General features: G+C 38.9%; 1 protein-coding gene across 1 annotated transcript in view; it reads right to left on the bottom strand.

Annotated features, from left to right (window-relative positions):
• Window positions 1-213: 213 nt before the first annotated feature.
• Window positions 214-16169, bottom strand: part of LOC133977862 (CMP-N-acetylneuraminate-beta-galactosamide-alpha-2,3-sialyltransferase 2-like) — a 28130-nt gene continuing 12174 nt past the window's right edge. The window contains exons 2-9 of the mRNA XM_062416159.1: window positions 9859-10257; window positions 9045-9165; window positions 8818-8956; window positions 7610-7803; window positions 7345-7524; window positions 6303-6348; window positions 5313-5432; window positions 214-4911 (exon numbers count right to left, since the gene is read on the bottom strand). Of these exons, the coding sequence (XP_062272143.1) occupies window positions 4744-4911; window positions 5313-5432; window positions 6303-6348; window positions 7345-7524; window positions 7610-7803; window positions 8818-8956; window positions 9045-9165; window positions 9859-10021 (1131 nt within the window). The 5' untranslated portion in view covers window positions 10022-10257 and the 3' untranslated portion in view covers window positions 214-4743. The remainder of the gene's footprint in view (window positions 4912-5312; window positions 5433-6302; window positions 6349-7344; window positions 7525-7609; window positions 7804-8817; window positions 8957-9044; window positions 9166-9858; window positions 10258-16169) is intronic.

The following is a 16169-nucleotide window of genomic DNA, read 5'->3' as shown; positions in this document are numbered from 1 at the left end:
ATGTAATATTTTATCTCATAACCACAAAAATATTTCTTGTAAATACCAACTTTTGTTGAAATGAGCGAGGTTTGTTTTAATGAGATGTGTTGGTTTTGTGTAATTTGTAATAAGAAAACAAGATAACATTATGTGGTTATAACTAGACAAGTTTCTTGCTAAAAAAGAGAATAATAATTTGGCATTTATTGATAAACAGAAAAATGTAATATTACCATACAAAATATCTTATAACTATAAACTGAGATGCTTCTCTTTGTCACAGTGGCAGCAATATACTGCCATAAAATAGACAGACTAGACATCAGAACATTTCTCATCTGGATTTGATTGTGTCAACATTTACCTCCATAGTTCTTTGATCTTAAAAGAAAAGAAAAAAGAAAATTGTTTCATATTTTTATTTCATTCAAAGTGACAGTGATGGGCTTATGTTGTTTTTTGTGGTTTCCATTGAAATATCACAGTGCTTTTGTCTGTTTGGTGCCTATGAATGAACTGATGGTAAGCAGGTTGTTAAGTGAAACTGACTTTTTTTTTTTCTCATTTCATCAAACAGTCACAGTTTTAACATGATGAGCTGAATTAAAGCTATGGTAACTGAGCACACATCACACATAAAGTACAACATGTTTGGTAAGTGGACGTTGCTCTGCTCTAAATCTACAAATCACACCATCCGTTTACAATTTTTGGATTTACACTCACAGCAAACTGGTTTTAAGAGTGAGGGAGTAAATGTGTTTACTACAGCGTAGTCTACAAACTCTAAAACCTCACATCCAGATGTAAAGTCCACTCAGGAGTATGAAGGGCTGCTGCTCTGTCATTTAGTTGCTGTATTCAGGTTTATGGGTTGTTCAGGCACTTCTCGTTAACTTGTAAAGTGGGTAATTTCCCCCGGTTACCAGCAGGACGTACTCCTGGAGAATCCAACTAAGTGTTAAATCTTAGCGTTGAACAAAACTTAAAAAAACAAGCAGCAGATGTTTCACATAAAAGCACAGTTTTTCTGATGACTCTGCAGACGGGTTTTTAGGAGAACATGTGATGTGTTCCAGGCAAACAGGCTTCAACTCAAACTGAACTCCGAAGAGCAGCATTGACGAAGCAGCAGCCACCAGATAAAAGATTCAGCATTTATGATTATTTATAAGGCCTCAGTATAATTCAAACAAAGTTCTTGCTAGATCATATAACACCATCTAAAACCCTCCATTTACAATGGCTGCATCTACATTTTTGTAATTTTCAGAAGCCAACAATCATGTCCACTTTACACAATGATTGGCGAGATGTGTGGTGGTTCTGTGATTGTAACTTCTCCCTCAAGCTTTCACTCTTTTCACTCTTTTGTATGATCAGCTGAGTACGACACCACGAATGTCTTTGTTGAGAGACTGTCTGAAAGTGTGCAGCATTATCCCCATCTGTGCAGCTCATGGCATTCAAACTACAAAGACAGGGTTGTTGGAGAGAAGCAGTGTGACGCAGCCTGGAGGTTATGACAGCAGGCTTTTCACACCACCTTCCAGTGTGGACATTAAGAACAGGAAGAAACATTTTTGACTGTAGATGTGGTTTGGACCACATATTGTACATTTGTTTGAAGCAGACTGAGATCTTTACTGAGAGTCAGTTTCAGAATGATTTCACACTGAGAAGTTGGTCTGAATCTGTAAACAGAAATATCAACACTTTATCAACCTAAATCAACATGAATGTGGTAGTTTCAGAAGGTTCCCTGTTTGGTCAAAAACCAACCTATACCTCCACAGGAAACCCTCAGTACCACCAATGCGGACACCTTTGAAGCAGACTGACACAGAAGATTATAAAGTATATCCACTAGGGGGCCGATCAGGGTAACATTTTCACTTGTAAACATCGGATTACCTTTATTTTCTTTACTTAAATGGTGCGCAAGTTAAATTTCAAAATCTGTTAAAAATTAAAAAATAAACCTGTAAAAAATAAAAACTGTAACAAAAAGTATTTGTTGACATTCTTCCTCAAAATGAAAACTAAAAAAAAAAAGTTAGTGTTTATAAAATTATACTTTTGAATCTGCAATGCTGCAAAGGTTCAGTATAATTTAAATGTTGCCATCTGCTCGTCTCGATGTTCTGTAAAACTGCACAGACTGAACTATCTGCTGACTTTACTTCACATCCTGATATTCTGTCATGAGCTTAGCTGCATCTTGTTGATGATGCATAGTGAAAATAAATTAGATGCACACAACCAATAATAGGAGCACAGGATTTGTGGAGTAGCCATCATGTTTACACAAACACACAGCTGAAAACAAACTATATTAGTGCTCTGACAGAGACGATCATAATCAGATTCAGACTCAAACAAACTCAGTGTGAAAACATCCTGAAGCTGCTCCCAGTGTAAACAAAGCCACAAACATTCAGACAACCGTGATTGACAATCAGCAACAGTTTTTGTACATTCACAGTACAAGTGCGACAGCCTCCAGCAGGCTGTCGTCTCCCTTTAACAGGAAGTCCAGCAGTCAGCTGACTGACCCCCCCCTCCCCCCTACTTCTACCTGCTGGACTGGTCAGTCTCTCTTCATTCATATGGTTGGTTATTTTTGGTTGGACTTACTTTTTTTGAATGTACATTGCACTATATCTTCCACTCATCCATGCACCACACACACTGGTGATGTTACTGATTATTGTCCTTGTTGAGTTTTGTTGAATAAATCTTAAGTTAAAAGTTGTGCACGGTCTCCTCGTCTTTGTCACTCACATCTGTTGGGCTGTGACTCAGAGGAGTTGCATCACATGTGTGTCCATGAAGTTCAACAGCCTGCAGTTTCACTCTTTGACTTTACCACTGACTGTGAACTTTGTCAGCCACTGGAGCTGGGAAATAAGTCATTACTAAACAAGATTACTCATCACTAAATATAGAACAATTCCTTTTAAAACATGTCAAACACTAATAAAATATTCCTATTTTGGACATTCAGTGAAATCAGCTGACAACCTGCAGACTGTTGAATAATCATGTAACAAATGGAGACGTTCAAACAACAAAACAATCCTCCTATTCACTGCCTCTGACTCCATATATGGTCGAGACAGAAAGATGAAACACAAAATGTCATTGGCTTACATTCCAAAAATGAGAATGTGACAGAAAACTAAAAAACGTCGCCGTGCTGTTTCCCATTCCAGTCGGTCCGGACAGAAACATCTTCTAGATCAGGACGGTTAAGATTCAGTTAAAATAGATGGATGGATTAAAAATGATATAAAATAGAAAAGAAAAAAAAGTTGTGGTTGGAAGAAGAAAGAAGCAGTAACATGGCTACCATTTCTTCTTTAGGGCAAAGTGCTTTTAATTTAAAAAAAGAGGTTATCCCTGTATAGTATCTATAAAAATCCCATAAAAAGATATAAAAAGTCTGTGGTTGTTTCCCACTCAGAGCAAAGCTTGCTGTGGTTGATCCTCGCAGTCCCAGACGGCAGGACGGTTTGTCTGTCCCAACAGTGGAGGGTCCCATATAACAGTCTGTTCAAATTGACCTGAAACTCATTTAATCCAGCATAAGTCAGTAACCAGGTGGGTGTGTCAGGTTTAGCTCCTCCCATCCACAAAGGCTCCATCCACAGGTAGTCCAGGTATCTAAAAAATGTCTTGGACCAACACTGGCCTCAATCTAACGTAACAGGACGTCTGATTCAAGGCAGACATTCGATGATTGATGTGCAAGAAGTACACAGGTCTGTGCAACACACAGTCCAGAGAAGACTCAGATCTGGTTCTTCAGTGCCAGAGGACAGCCGGGCGTGCCGACACTCGGCTACAATCAGCCAGTCACAGCTGGAGATTTAGCTGGTTCTTGGTCTCAATAATTAAAAATGTTTAAAAAAAGTGGTGGATCATCTGTAGATCAGTAAGCAAGTCTGTCAACAGGCCAGCCAAGAGTCTAGGTCAGTCAGGAGGTCAATAGGTCAGATTGTAGGTCCGCAGTCAGTCAGCAGGTATTCCTACAGGTCTGTAGATGTGTGAAGAGGTCAGTAGGTCAGTCTGTAAGTCAGCAAGTCTGTAGGTCAGTCAGCAGGGGTCGGTTGCACCTGTTAGACCTACATCTGGTTGTTAGACTAGGCTGAAAAGGGAAACAATGCTACATCTGAGACTAAATCTGACCCCTAGACAGAGGCAGGTGTAAGTGAAAAGTATTGACTAGTTTCCAAGGTGACAATAAAAACAAAACAATGACACCATGACGTCTATCACTGAGCGTTGCATCGGAGTGCTCAAATATGAAACATGTCCACTCCCTTTAAACTGGTATGGGTTGCTGAAATGAGGATGGCCCAGTAGAGGAAATGCACTGTCATGGTTGCAACAGCTTTGCAGCACATTTGCATTTGCATGGCAGGCAGTGGCTCTCTTGGTTATGCAAATGACCAGTTGAGGCAGAAGTGGAACATTATCAGAGGACATACCACAGAGGAAGATGTGACGGTTCGGCCTCCGTCTCTACTCTAAACATTTCCTTCCCCAGTAACACAGATTGCAGGTCAGGATCTCTTGACCTTTGAGCAGGTACAGTTACCCTGGAGTGGAGTTTACAGAGCTGTCTGCAGTGCTGAAGGCTTCATAAATGTGTGTAACGTGAACTTGCAAACTGGCCCCAGGTCTGTAGGTCAGCAAGTCTTTAGTCAGTAGGTCTGCAGGTCTGTAGGTCAGTCTGTAGGTCTTCAGGTCTGTAGGTCACAGGTGCAGGCTGATCTTTCCTTGTTTGGCAAGCATTTGGATGACCTCGGTTTCAAAGTCAGCGCTGTGGACTCCGGTCTTCCTGAAGGCTCCAGCATAGCGATTCTCCTCCCAGTAGTGATGCCAGTTCCCCTGCTTGTCAGCGCCGTAACCGAAAACCGACACCTGGACACAGACGGGACTTGATGACATGACTTACTGCTACACAGTATACTGTGACACAGCACGTAACCATCATAACTATATCAGTAAACATACTGTTTGTAGACTCACTCTATTGCACTATAACTTCATATGACAATGAATTGTGAATTTTTTATGGCGTAATGATGCATTTAATATCCGACACTGTTTGGAAAAATCTCTCCAGTGATGCATTTAGGGACATTATGTCAAAAATAATCAAAGAAATAACAGAAGGATGTGAATTTGGTTCTTTAAAGGTCTGAGTGTACCAGCAGGATGAACAGTTTTTGCTCTCAGCTGAATTTCTACAGTAAAATCATCACAAGATAAATTTGAATGACAAATTAAGCTGAACAGACTCCGACCCCCCTCCTTTCTACCTGGTCGCAGGTGTGCAGAGCGAAGATTATGGCCAGCATGCCGGTGGACGGGTAGCGACCGTGACGCTCGGTCCAATGATCATTGACGTACTTAAAGAACACAGGGTTCACCACCAGAACCTACACACACACACACATACAGTGTTACCATGATAACATATTTTACTATTAGGTGTTTTCATGAGTACTTGATAAAACACTTGTAACTTTTTGATTTCATGAGTAGGAATTAATCATTTTATAATGGCTGTAGGTTTCCAGTGAATGAAGCCCTAACTTGACGCCCTTAACAGTTCCCCTTGTTCGAAATCCACAGGACCAATCGGTAAAGTTAAACAGTTTACTTCAAAACAAAACAAACAAAAAAAGATACGGAGCAATTGTCTTTAAAAGTATTGATCAAAACTCAGAATCGAGAGAATTGTTAATTATAAGAGAAGAGGAGAAAAGGAAAGAGCGGGTCCACCCTTCACATGCCTGCCTATCCCCTAATAACCACACCCCCTCATCCAGTCATAGTATTAAAAAAACAACTAAAGGCGCTCAGTTACTTTGAAGCAACAATATGTTCCTAAATATTACAAATGTAATAAAAATGAGATTTTCTGCATTTTAAACGATCCAAACACATCAAGCTGTAAATTCAATTCCTTCTAAATCAATGAACCATGTTAATTACTGCTGTTTTACTTCTGAACTTAAATGATTGCATGCTAATGAATCAAACTGCATTTAGGCTCCTGTGTGTGGGAAAAAATGTGAGCTTCTGCAGGTTGTCTGAGGAATTTATTATGTTTGAAGAAAAAACATACATTAATCAAATTTTCGGAAATGTCATTACACATTTAAATTAGTGGAGGCAAACGCGTTAAAACGGGGAGTGGAAGAAGTCAAACAGCTTTAAGAAAAGAACAAACATCCAGAGGCAATAAAAACTGCGGCTGACCACGACAACATGCTGTAAACTGTGTGATGAAGTATTTATTTTACCTTGTCTTTATCAGCCGCCACTCTCTCTTTAACCCTCATGTAGGTCCTGTACACACACACACACACACACACACACACACACACACACACACACACACACACACACACACACACACACACACACACACACACACACACACACACACACACACACACACACACACAGAATTACTTATTATAACATACTTAATGTATTGTATATTCAAAAATGCAATATTTGATGTTTGTCTGCATCTATTTTCACTATACAGATACATAAAACTTCACATTTTGTCCTATTTATTCTTTGTACATGTTTATATTTAGGCATATTGAGCACATACTGTATATAATCATGTATATTATCTGTGTATATGACCATGAATATACTGTGCAGGTTAACAGACTCAGTCATTTTATGTCTGTTTATGCACATGATATGTATGTATATTTATTTTTATGGTATATATGTTACGTACATACATAAGTAAACAGTTTTTAATGCATAATACACTTATACAAAAGTACCTTCTGCAAATTCATGTAGCCTACATATATCTATACATATTTCTGTACATGACTATGTTTGTAGTAATATACAAGATTTCTGAATGAATTTTCTGCAGTTTAGCGTGAATGAATATTAAAATATATTCTGAAAATGTTTCTGTATTCATTTTGTACATTTTTAATGTGTATAATATATACATATTTTGTGTTAGTATTCCATACATTTTAAATACACTGTACACGATAATGTTTTTTCATAAATATCTTACATTTCTGATATATTAATATTATTGATATAATTTGGATACAGTTTGTGCATATGTTCTTTAAATATATATATATATATATTCTAAATATTTGCTACATTATGAACATGCTTTTTTATTAAAATGCTATATATTTCTAGCACTTCTGTCTTGGTCTGATTTTTCCTTTCATTTTTACATACATTTGCTAGATTTTTTATATATTTTTGGATATTTTGGGGATTTTTAAAGACATTTCTCTTGATATTTGCTCCTCTTAAGAGTATATTTGTGTGGTTGTTTCGTACATTTTGACCGTGCCGGTGGACAACGCGCTGGTCAGCCACTCCAGGTCTCTAAGTTTGAACGGCAGCAGGACGAGGCTGACACCATGGTCAATGTCCACTGCGCTCTCGGGGTACATAAAATGATGTGTCGTCCGATTCCCGACGTCTGTCTCAAATCCTCGAGTCACTGCCTTGTTCATTCTGAGGGGGGAGGAAGATGAGGAGGAAGTTGAGACATGTTTGTTTGTGTATGTGTTTATTTATTTGTGTGTGAACGCAGACATACCGGATCACGAAGTCGTGGGTGTCGATCAACTTGCCATTTCTGGACTGTTGCAGGTTGCCAGAGTTGCCGACCACTGCGCACTTGCGGCAACGCTCAGAGAGGGGCGTGACATCCACAGTGGGTGGAGAAACGACCCGGAACATTTCCGACATCACTTGCTCTAGAGTCTGGTCGTTTCCGGACCGCTGAAGAGCCTGCAGCAAGTGGTGCATATCACATTATCATTTAATGCAGCTAAATAAAACTTTTAATATTTGTATTCTGCTGATCTAGCTTCATCAAAAATTAAAATCATACAATTTCCAACAGCTTCCAATCATCTTTCATTCTTATTTTGTTTTACGTTTTGTTTTTTACAGACGTTTTCACAGTAACTATAGCATACAGTTGCTTTTTTCGAGCTCATACACAGACACAGAGTACATGCAACGTGGATCAGACTGATGATGTTAGCAGTAGTACCCCTCCCTCCCTCCGCCCATTCCCTCCCTCCGCCCGCCCTCCCTGCCTCCCTCTCTCTTAATCTACTAATGGTTTCTGCAGCAGGACTTAATCTATAAATGCAGGAAAAGGACCCAGACATTTGTCTCCTCATCAAGACTGCTGACCACGTCCACAATGACAAATTTGAGACTTTTTATAATAACATTTACAGAAAATGCACATAATATTTAATGGTCCTGACTATTTCCTTAAATACATTGTATGATAAGCATGCAATCTACAACACATTTGTATTTGGTCTTCCAATAACAAACAGTTGTTCTTTGATTCAGCTGATTTACTAATTGCCAGTGTTGACACATAAAATCAATAGCGCAGTTTTCTCTGCTGACAGGTCACTTCCAGTGTGCAGCATGCAAATATTTCCTGTATGGGGAGTCGCACTTTATTTCTCTCAACATGAAGAGAGCAAAATAAGAAAACCTGAAAAACTTTTTAAAAGTGTAACAGCACTTTGATTGCACAGTTTCATTAACTGAACCCAATTAGTTTGGTTTAAAGAATAACTTTAGCTTTAGCTTGCACAGTAGCAGGAGGTGTGTCCATACAGATTGTACTAACAGGACTTTGAGAATACTGTGATAGTAGTTTTGTTCAAGTCATTAACTTATATAATTGATTTGTGTATTTTTTATACCCTCTCTAATAGGAATGACAACAGTAACATTATTAGAAACTGCACTATTCCCACTTTTTGTCCTTACCAGCCACCATTTGAGGGCATCTGGATCAAAGTTGTTGTTGTCGCCTAGGACGACGGGCTGCTGTTTGGGATCGTAGCGTTCGCTGAACCACTTCGACTCACTCAGGTCTGATAAACAGGAGTCAGAACAACCGCAGGGCCTGAAAGGAGGACGACACAGAAAGGTTAGACAGGGACAGAACAGGGAATCATGGGATACAAAGAAGTCTATGGCCTCCTGTATGTTACCTCTTGTCTTCCTGGGTTTTCTCTAGAAGCTTCACCTCAGCCTCAGGCTTGGGGGTGTTGGGAGGAACGTCACTTTCCAGCTCAGAGATCTGGTCCGCAACAGACGCTGTTGATTCAACCACTGCCAAGACAAACAGAGAGTCAGAAAACATTGCTTCATGGGAACTCTGCTAACACATTTAACATCTCTACGATACAACACAACTACTGTTACTGATACTTCTGCTGCTGCCATCCTGATTGTACTAGTACTGTTTAATACTGATACTGATGCTGCTGCTAGCACTGTTAATAGTTCTACTACCACTACTCCTGGTGCTAATACAATTGCTGCTATAGCTGCTATCACTATTACTACTACTACTACAACTACCACTACTACTCCTGTAGTAATTTATATTCCTTTTAACTACTGTTTTGTCAATGCAATGGGGTTTTGTTGTTAAATGAGCCTAATTTAAACACATTTGGAAACTAACTTTAGCAACAGTATGGACTATGTACATATTACATCAACTAGGTATTTACAGTGATGAGCACAAATGTGTATCAAGTTTTATTGTTCAGGACTGTTTTGGAATTTATTTATTTATTTTAATAATAGTTTTTAGTGAGAATTATTTTCTTCATATTGTATTTATTGCCATTGCTTTAATTTCATGCATTCTACACTCTTGTCGCACAGCAATGAATATCCCTTTTTTAAATGTGATTAAGTGTATCACCCAGTGAGTTTTTAGTGATCATTCTGCATTTTTGGTTTCTTAGATTTAAAACTCTACATCACTTGGTGGGTGAGGACATGACTCCTCACCTATCCCTGTGCTGCTGTCTTTCCTGGGCATCGAGGCCCGGCTGATAGACGTGGCCAACGACAGAGACAAGGAGTGTCTTTTCTGGATGGTCTGACTGGCGAGCATGAGGAAGAGGACGGTGGCGATCACCGCGGCAACGCACAGCTTCTTCCTCAACAACATGGCTGGACGGACGAGGAGCGGGGGACAGCAGGAGGGGAGTTGTGGTGCCGTGTGGTCAATCAACTGTTAAAACCTATGTTAGCATAGTTGGAGGGTGTCATCTGGACATTTTCCTCTGTCGTGTCATCTCTGCTCTCCGTTTTATCTCCATTAGGGCTCGAGTGTGTGTGCACCAACTTCCTGTTCTGTGCACAACACTGCTTTCCTATTGGTGAAGACGGGAGCTATGGTCACACCTGGATGGAACAGAAACACACGATGACATCAGTATGACCAAAAATAAACTTATTATGTGAAAACTTCTCACATTTAATAATCCTTCACTTAACGATACATGCAGAATTATACTCGTGTGCCTGTAAAAATCCTACAAATATCCAATTGTTGCTGCAGACTTTTGGCACTAACTTAACTCCATACATTTGGACACATGAATGGAAACTGTGAACTCATACTGTATGACTGGCTGCCTGCTCAGAGTGTTGTTGGACTGCAGCAGTAATACTTCATGGTTTACAGACACTGTGTCCTCAAAGAAGGTTAAATGAATGTTAGCTGAATAACTGTACTGACTTTATTTGTTATTCTAACTGTTAAACTTTAAGCTGAGTCTGCAGTTTGGAGAAGTCCAGGGTTTCACTTCCAGAGACACAGAATCCCTTTTTCACAACAACAAACCATTATATATAAAAAATATAGCTCACTAATTGTTAATAAGAATAGAACATGTCCATTATATTGTTCGCAAATTAATTATGTTTAAAAATACATCAGAAAAATGATCCATAACAAACTATCCCTATAGAACTTAACAATACAGGTGAAACTAATAATAACTCTTTAACAACAATCAAAAGGAGGCAAAATATCCATAACAGTGTAAAAAAACTTTTCCATTACAAACAAATGATCTCCAACCAACTAATTATACATAACAATATTGCCACTAATTATTGATAACAAAAAGAACTATCGTAACATAATATTTATTCATAATGAACACATTAGAGATACATTATTAATCATCTCTAACAGACACATAATCTCCAGCCAGCAAATGATCTGTGACAAACTAATTATTAATAACAATATAACAAACTATCTGTAACAAAGTACTAATTCACAACAAATATCTTTAACAAACTACTTATTGATAACAATAACATTATCAATAACTAATTGTAGTAACAAAGCAAACAATAACTGTAATATCTCCAACAAACTTCAGCAATTTAACTATTGACAACAAACCTACAGTAATAACACTGTAATTATGCATAATATATACTATTATATTTAAGAATATAATCAAGTAATTATTATATTATATATAACTATGTTAGTGTTGGTCACAAACTAAATTAAAAACAACTGCAGATAACAATAAAAAATTATAACCACAGAGATATTATTAACAACACCACATGGACAAGAAGATTTCTCTTAATGCGGAAATGAAATCAGGAAATGAAACCAGAAACAGCAATAACAACAACACTTTCAATATGACACTTGCGTCATCACTATACTATTGTGAATAAACTGATATGCAGTGTCGGTAGGAGTGTGTACGCTGAGTTTTACTGTGCGACTTTTAGTACACCCTCAGTAAACAGATCCGACCTATTATTAGCTCGTAGGGAGAAGTAAGTAAGAGCTTCAGCCCAAAAGTTATTATCAATTCGAACAATCTCAATTGTATCAACTCATCAGATTCCTGGGTACTCTGCACACTCAAATTAAAGTCATTAGAGGCTCTACAGTTGACACACTCAAAATCCTACACATAAATACTCTAGAGATGCATCTCAGATTAATCAAAACATTTAAATGTCAAAAAGGAAGTAGATAAAATAGGTAAAACAGGGTTAACCAAAAGCCAAAACACTGAAAACAATTACTATAGGCCCACTGATGAAGTACAAAGCAACAAGTGTGGTGCTGGCAGTGCTGCCTAAATCAACATTCATAAATTATTTTAAGCACCCTTGAAGCAGTGTGGGCCGGTCGTGTGTGTGTGTGTGTGTGTGTGTGTGACTGTACGTGCTGTGGGTGTGAATATGTGTGTGGTTGAGGAGAGAGAAAAGCCGTTTTTGAAAGTCTGTATTACTTTGTTTGTATATGAATACAATTCCGATACTGCTAAAATCTGATGGTTGAATGGTCCCTCTGGCAATGCAATCAAGAAATTGAGAAATTGTGTTACAATAGTGTTACCATGTTAAAACTGCCCTGTGCTGTACTGTCTGAAGTTTAGGCCGACCAAAACTAAATGTGTCTTTGCTGAATTTTGCTATGATAAAAAGTTTGAGTGCTCAATATCATGTGTTTCTGTTAAAACAATCCGCTGTGTGTGATGGTTATGTTGACCGCAGATCAGTTTATGTACCATTTCAATGTTTGAAGTGTTGCTCACTTGTTTGATGTGTTGTGGTCAAGCATAATGGTTTAAATGTTGATAATCTGTTTAATGTGTGGTAGATAGTCAAATAAAACCTCTCGAATGTTAGAATGGCTCTGTGCCGTATTGTTGGTAAGAACGGATGCGAGCATGGCTGTGTCTCAAGCGTTACTGCATGAGACAACAGTTGCAGAAAGGGTGCTTTAGAGGGGTGGGCCTTAACCCTCAGGCTCCTGTGTCTTAGAAAAAGCTATTCCTGCATTACTCTCAAGACGGTGTATCTGTTCTATGTTTCTGACTAAGATTTCTGACATTATTTTAAATTGTCTGTATATTAGAGACCATTGAACAAGAGTTTTATTAGAGTTTGATTGATCTTTGAGCAGATGCTGTGTTCTTAGTTAAAATGATATAGGTTAAAAGTCTAATTAAACCAAGAATTATGAGAAGAAGAAGAAGAAGAAGAAGAAGAAGAAGAAGAAGAAGAAGAAGAAGAAGAAGAAGAAGAAGAAGAAGAAGAAGAAGAAGAAGAAGAAGAAGAAGAAGAAGAAGAAGAAGAAGAAGTTATATAACTACACACTACACACACTGCACAGATGAAAGTGACTATTCTAGGAGTTGAATATCCAACACTTATGAAGAACATTCAAAGTTAATCTGAAAATTTGGAATAATGCAAAAGACTACAAAGCTAGGGCTGGGCCCATATCAAGTTTTTAAGTAATATCAATATATTTTCAAACGCGATATAGGACGAGACATTATTGTTAATATCGTTATAGTTTATTCACACTCTTTACGGCAATAGTTTTGTCATTTGGAGACTTCTTTAAGGTGGATTACATTGTTAAATTACTGAGTTGAGTTGTGGCAACACCTTTGTCTGTGAATGCTGCACACAGAGGGCTCAGCTCCGCCCCCGCTGAGACAGAGAGGAGAGCAGCAGCTAACGTTAGCCTCTGCTACAGTTTGCTGTCATTAATGGTCACTGCTCTCCTCTGCTCTCAGAGAGTCTGTTTTGCTGCTACTTTATTCCGACTTGCTATTCTGTATAAAAAGGCCAGACACTGAATGGGGGGATAGAGTTGCTCTGTCAGTAAGCGGCTACAGAGGAAGTGGCTACAGGATGCTGCCGTGTTAGTTGTGGCCGAGCGAGGTAGAGAGTAAATGAAAAGAGAGAGCGCTGACAGTAATAAAGCCGATGAATCAGACAGGAGTGGAGATGGGAAGCGGCCGAAACGGCTAATGAATGCGTAGTTTGTGCAGAAGCTCCAGCAACACTGCCAGCAGTAATCCCTGAAAGGTATACTTTTGAAGATAATGTGGTATAATGCAGCAAAGAGAGTGCAGAGAGGGTAGACTTACTCCCTCACGAGGAGCATCTAGAGTTTTTGCTCTACCCACACGGGGCACAGAGTGTAGGCTAATTTATGGTTCTCAGCAAAGTAATCATTGTTTGCAGATATCCAGACTTCAACCTATCAGAATGAGTTTCACCACGATTATAAAGTAGATAGGACTGCTAGCGGAGGGGTTTCACAAGTTGGCATGGGATTCATGTGGGAAATACAACTGTTACTTGCTACTTTGGTGAGAATGAAGGTGCCTGTCCAGGTAGTGTACAGACGGATGAGGGACCTAATTAGTGGTAACGCCTCTCCTGACAGGATTCACAGGTCTAGGAGAGAGTATATTCCAGGTCCATATGTTTATCTAGATAGCATAGGTCAGCCTAGAGGAATCCCAGGAGAATTTAAGGCAAGAAATAGTTCTGATCATACTCTCACTATTAATTTGTTGCATCATGCCCAAACTGAACTGTTGTTAAACAGATGAGTTTGGTGGCAGCCACAAAAATGGCAGAGTTTCAACTTGCTGAAATGGTGAGTCAGTCAGCCTGATTTGTTCCCTATTACAGGGTATATGGATGACACGGACGACAATTCAGCAGAGTTAGAGGAGCCGGAAAGAGTGACGGTTGCTTGAGAGGAACCGATTAATCTCCAAGCCCGGGAACAACTCACGGAAAGGAAAGATTGATCCATATCACCACGCATCGTAACTTCTAGGAACCTCTCCGTGGTGATGGCTCATAAAGTGTAAGAATGAACGGGCTGAAGTTTTGCTTTTCATTTGAGTACGATGTTTGTTTATCTTTTTGCCTGAAGATAACTCTCTATGTGTAAGGACGATGCATAGGACTGAGTGTGAATTTTCCATTTTGCAGTAACATTCAGTAAAGTTAATAATGGACTAAGCTTTTTATAATCAAATTGCTGTATTTTATCATATCTGAAATGTTATCCATGATGAACTAACGTAAAAACTCCAATATTCTTTATAGAAGTGTGGACTTGGATGTGGGATGTATTTTGAGCTTCTGGTTTTCTAAAATGTCCCAATTAATCAAGGACATGCTTACATTACATTTCTAACTGATTTCAAATACTTTATGTTAATCATATATATATATATATATATATATATATATATATATATATATAACCATTGCATCCAAAACACTGTGGTTTCCCAACGAAGGAGAAGAGTCATGATTGAAAGGGGGCCGTGACGGGCTTTCCTTGCAAGTTAACAAGCGGAATATTGCTAAATGCTAATTGATGATGACTTGACTAGGTTTCCATCCTCATGTGTGATTATCTGGTATTGTAAAGGTTCATTCTTGTGAAAAAGTTAAAAACAGAGTGTACGTGCAGAGGTACACCTAAGAGCAAGATATCATACGGGTGTGGTGTGGGTTCGAAGGAAATCGAGACTGTTTTGAGAGCATTTTATCAGTTAAAAACAGCAAACATCTGTAACCGGTGATGTGTTTTGCCTATGAAAGATGGATATGGGTGCCTCTTTTCCGTCTTTTTCCGACTCACAATTCATTTTTCGGCACAGGTAAGATAAGATAAGATATAAGTATAAGAATCACAACATCACCACGGTCACACGCTAATGTTGTTAATGATGTCATCTTTGGTGCTGATGAACGATATGACGTCACTGCAACAACAACAACAAACACTCCCTTCTATTTTGTAAAAACAGAAAGAGAGAGAGACACACAGACACAAACGGAGTCACCCTCTACTTCCTTCCACTACCCTCGTCCAGCAGGAATGCCTCCCTGCAGACAGACTCGGTCTCTGAATACCAAACAGATCTGGATTCAGTTCAGCTTCTCCTGTTTCAGCTCTCGCTCTCCTCCTGTCTGCCTCACTCTCTCTCTCTCTCTCTCTATCTCACCCCCCCCCTCTCTCTCTCTCTCTCTATCTCACCCCCCCCCCCCCCCCCCCCCCCTTCTCTCTCTCTCTTAATCAGCTGACCTGTATGTTGTTTTAAAAAAAAAAGTATTTATTAGTTTATTTGTAAGGGACGAGTACAGAGAACATTAGTACTTGCTGCAGCTTCCAACATACTGGACACGTGTAGCCGAAGCTAATTTTCAACACCAGTATTGGCCCCAAAAATCCAGTATCGATTGTGTCCTAAATGTTACCATTTAATGTACTGTCCCAGAGTTATCTAATTGTCATCTGCAGCCTCTTCAGTAGGTCAATATTAAAACATAACAGCACAATAACGAACAGTACAAAGAGACGCATAGAAAATACGCAAAATAACGCATCGCATACAGTGTAATGTCAGTGGTAACAGAGCTGTGCCTTACAGCATTGTGTGTATATCATGTTAATGTGGGTTTCTTCCCTGTTTGCTATAAAAGTTGATTTCATAATT

The sequence above is a fragment of the Scomber scombrus genome, chromosome 3 (genome assembly GCF_963691925.1).
Source record: "Scomber scombrus chromosome 3, fScoSco1.1, whole genome shotgun sequence".
Classification (NCBI taxonomy): domain Eukaryota; kingdom Metazoa; phylum Chordata; class Actinopteri; order Scombriformes; family Scombridae; genus Scomber; species Scomber scombrus.
This window is presented reverse-complemented; position numbering and strand designations above follow the sequence as displayed.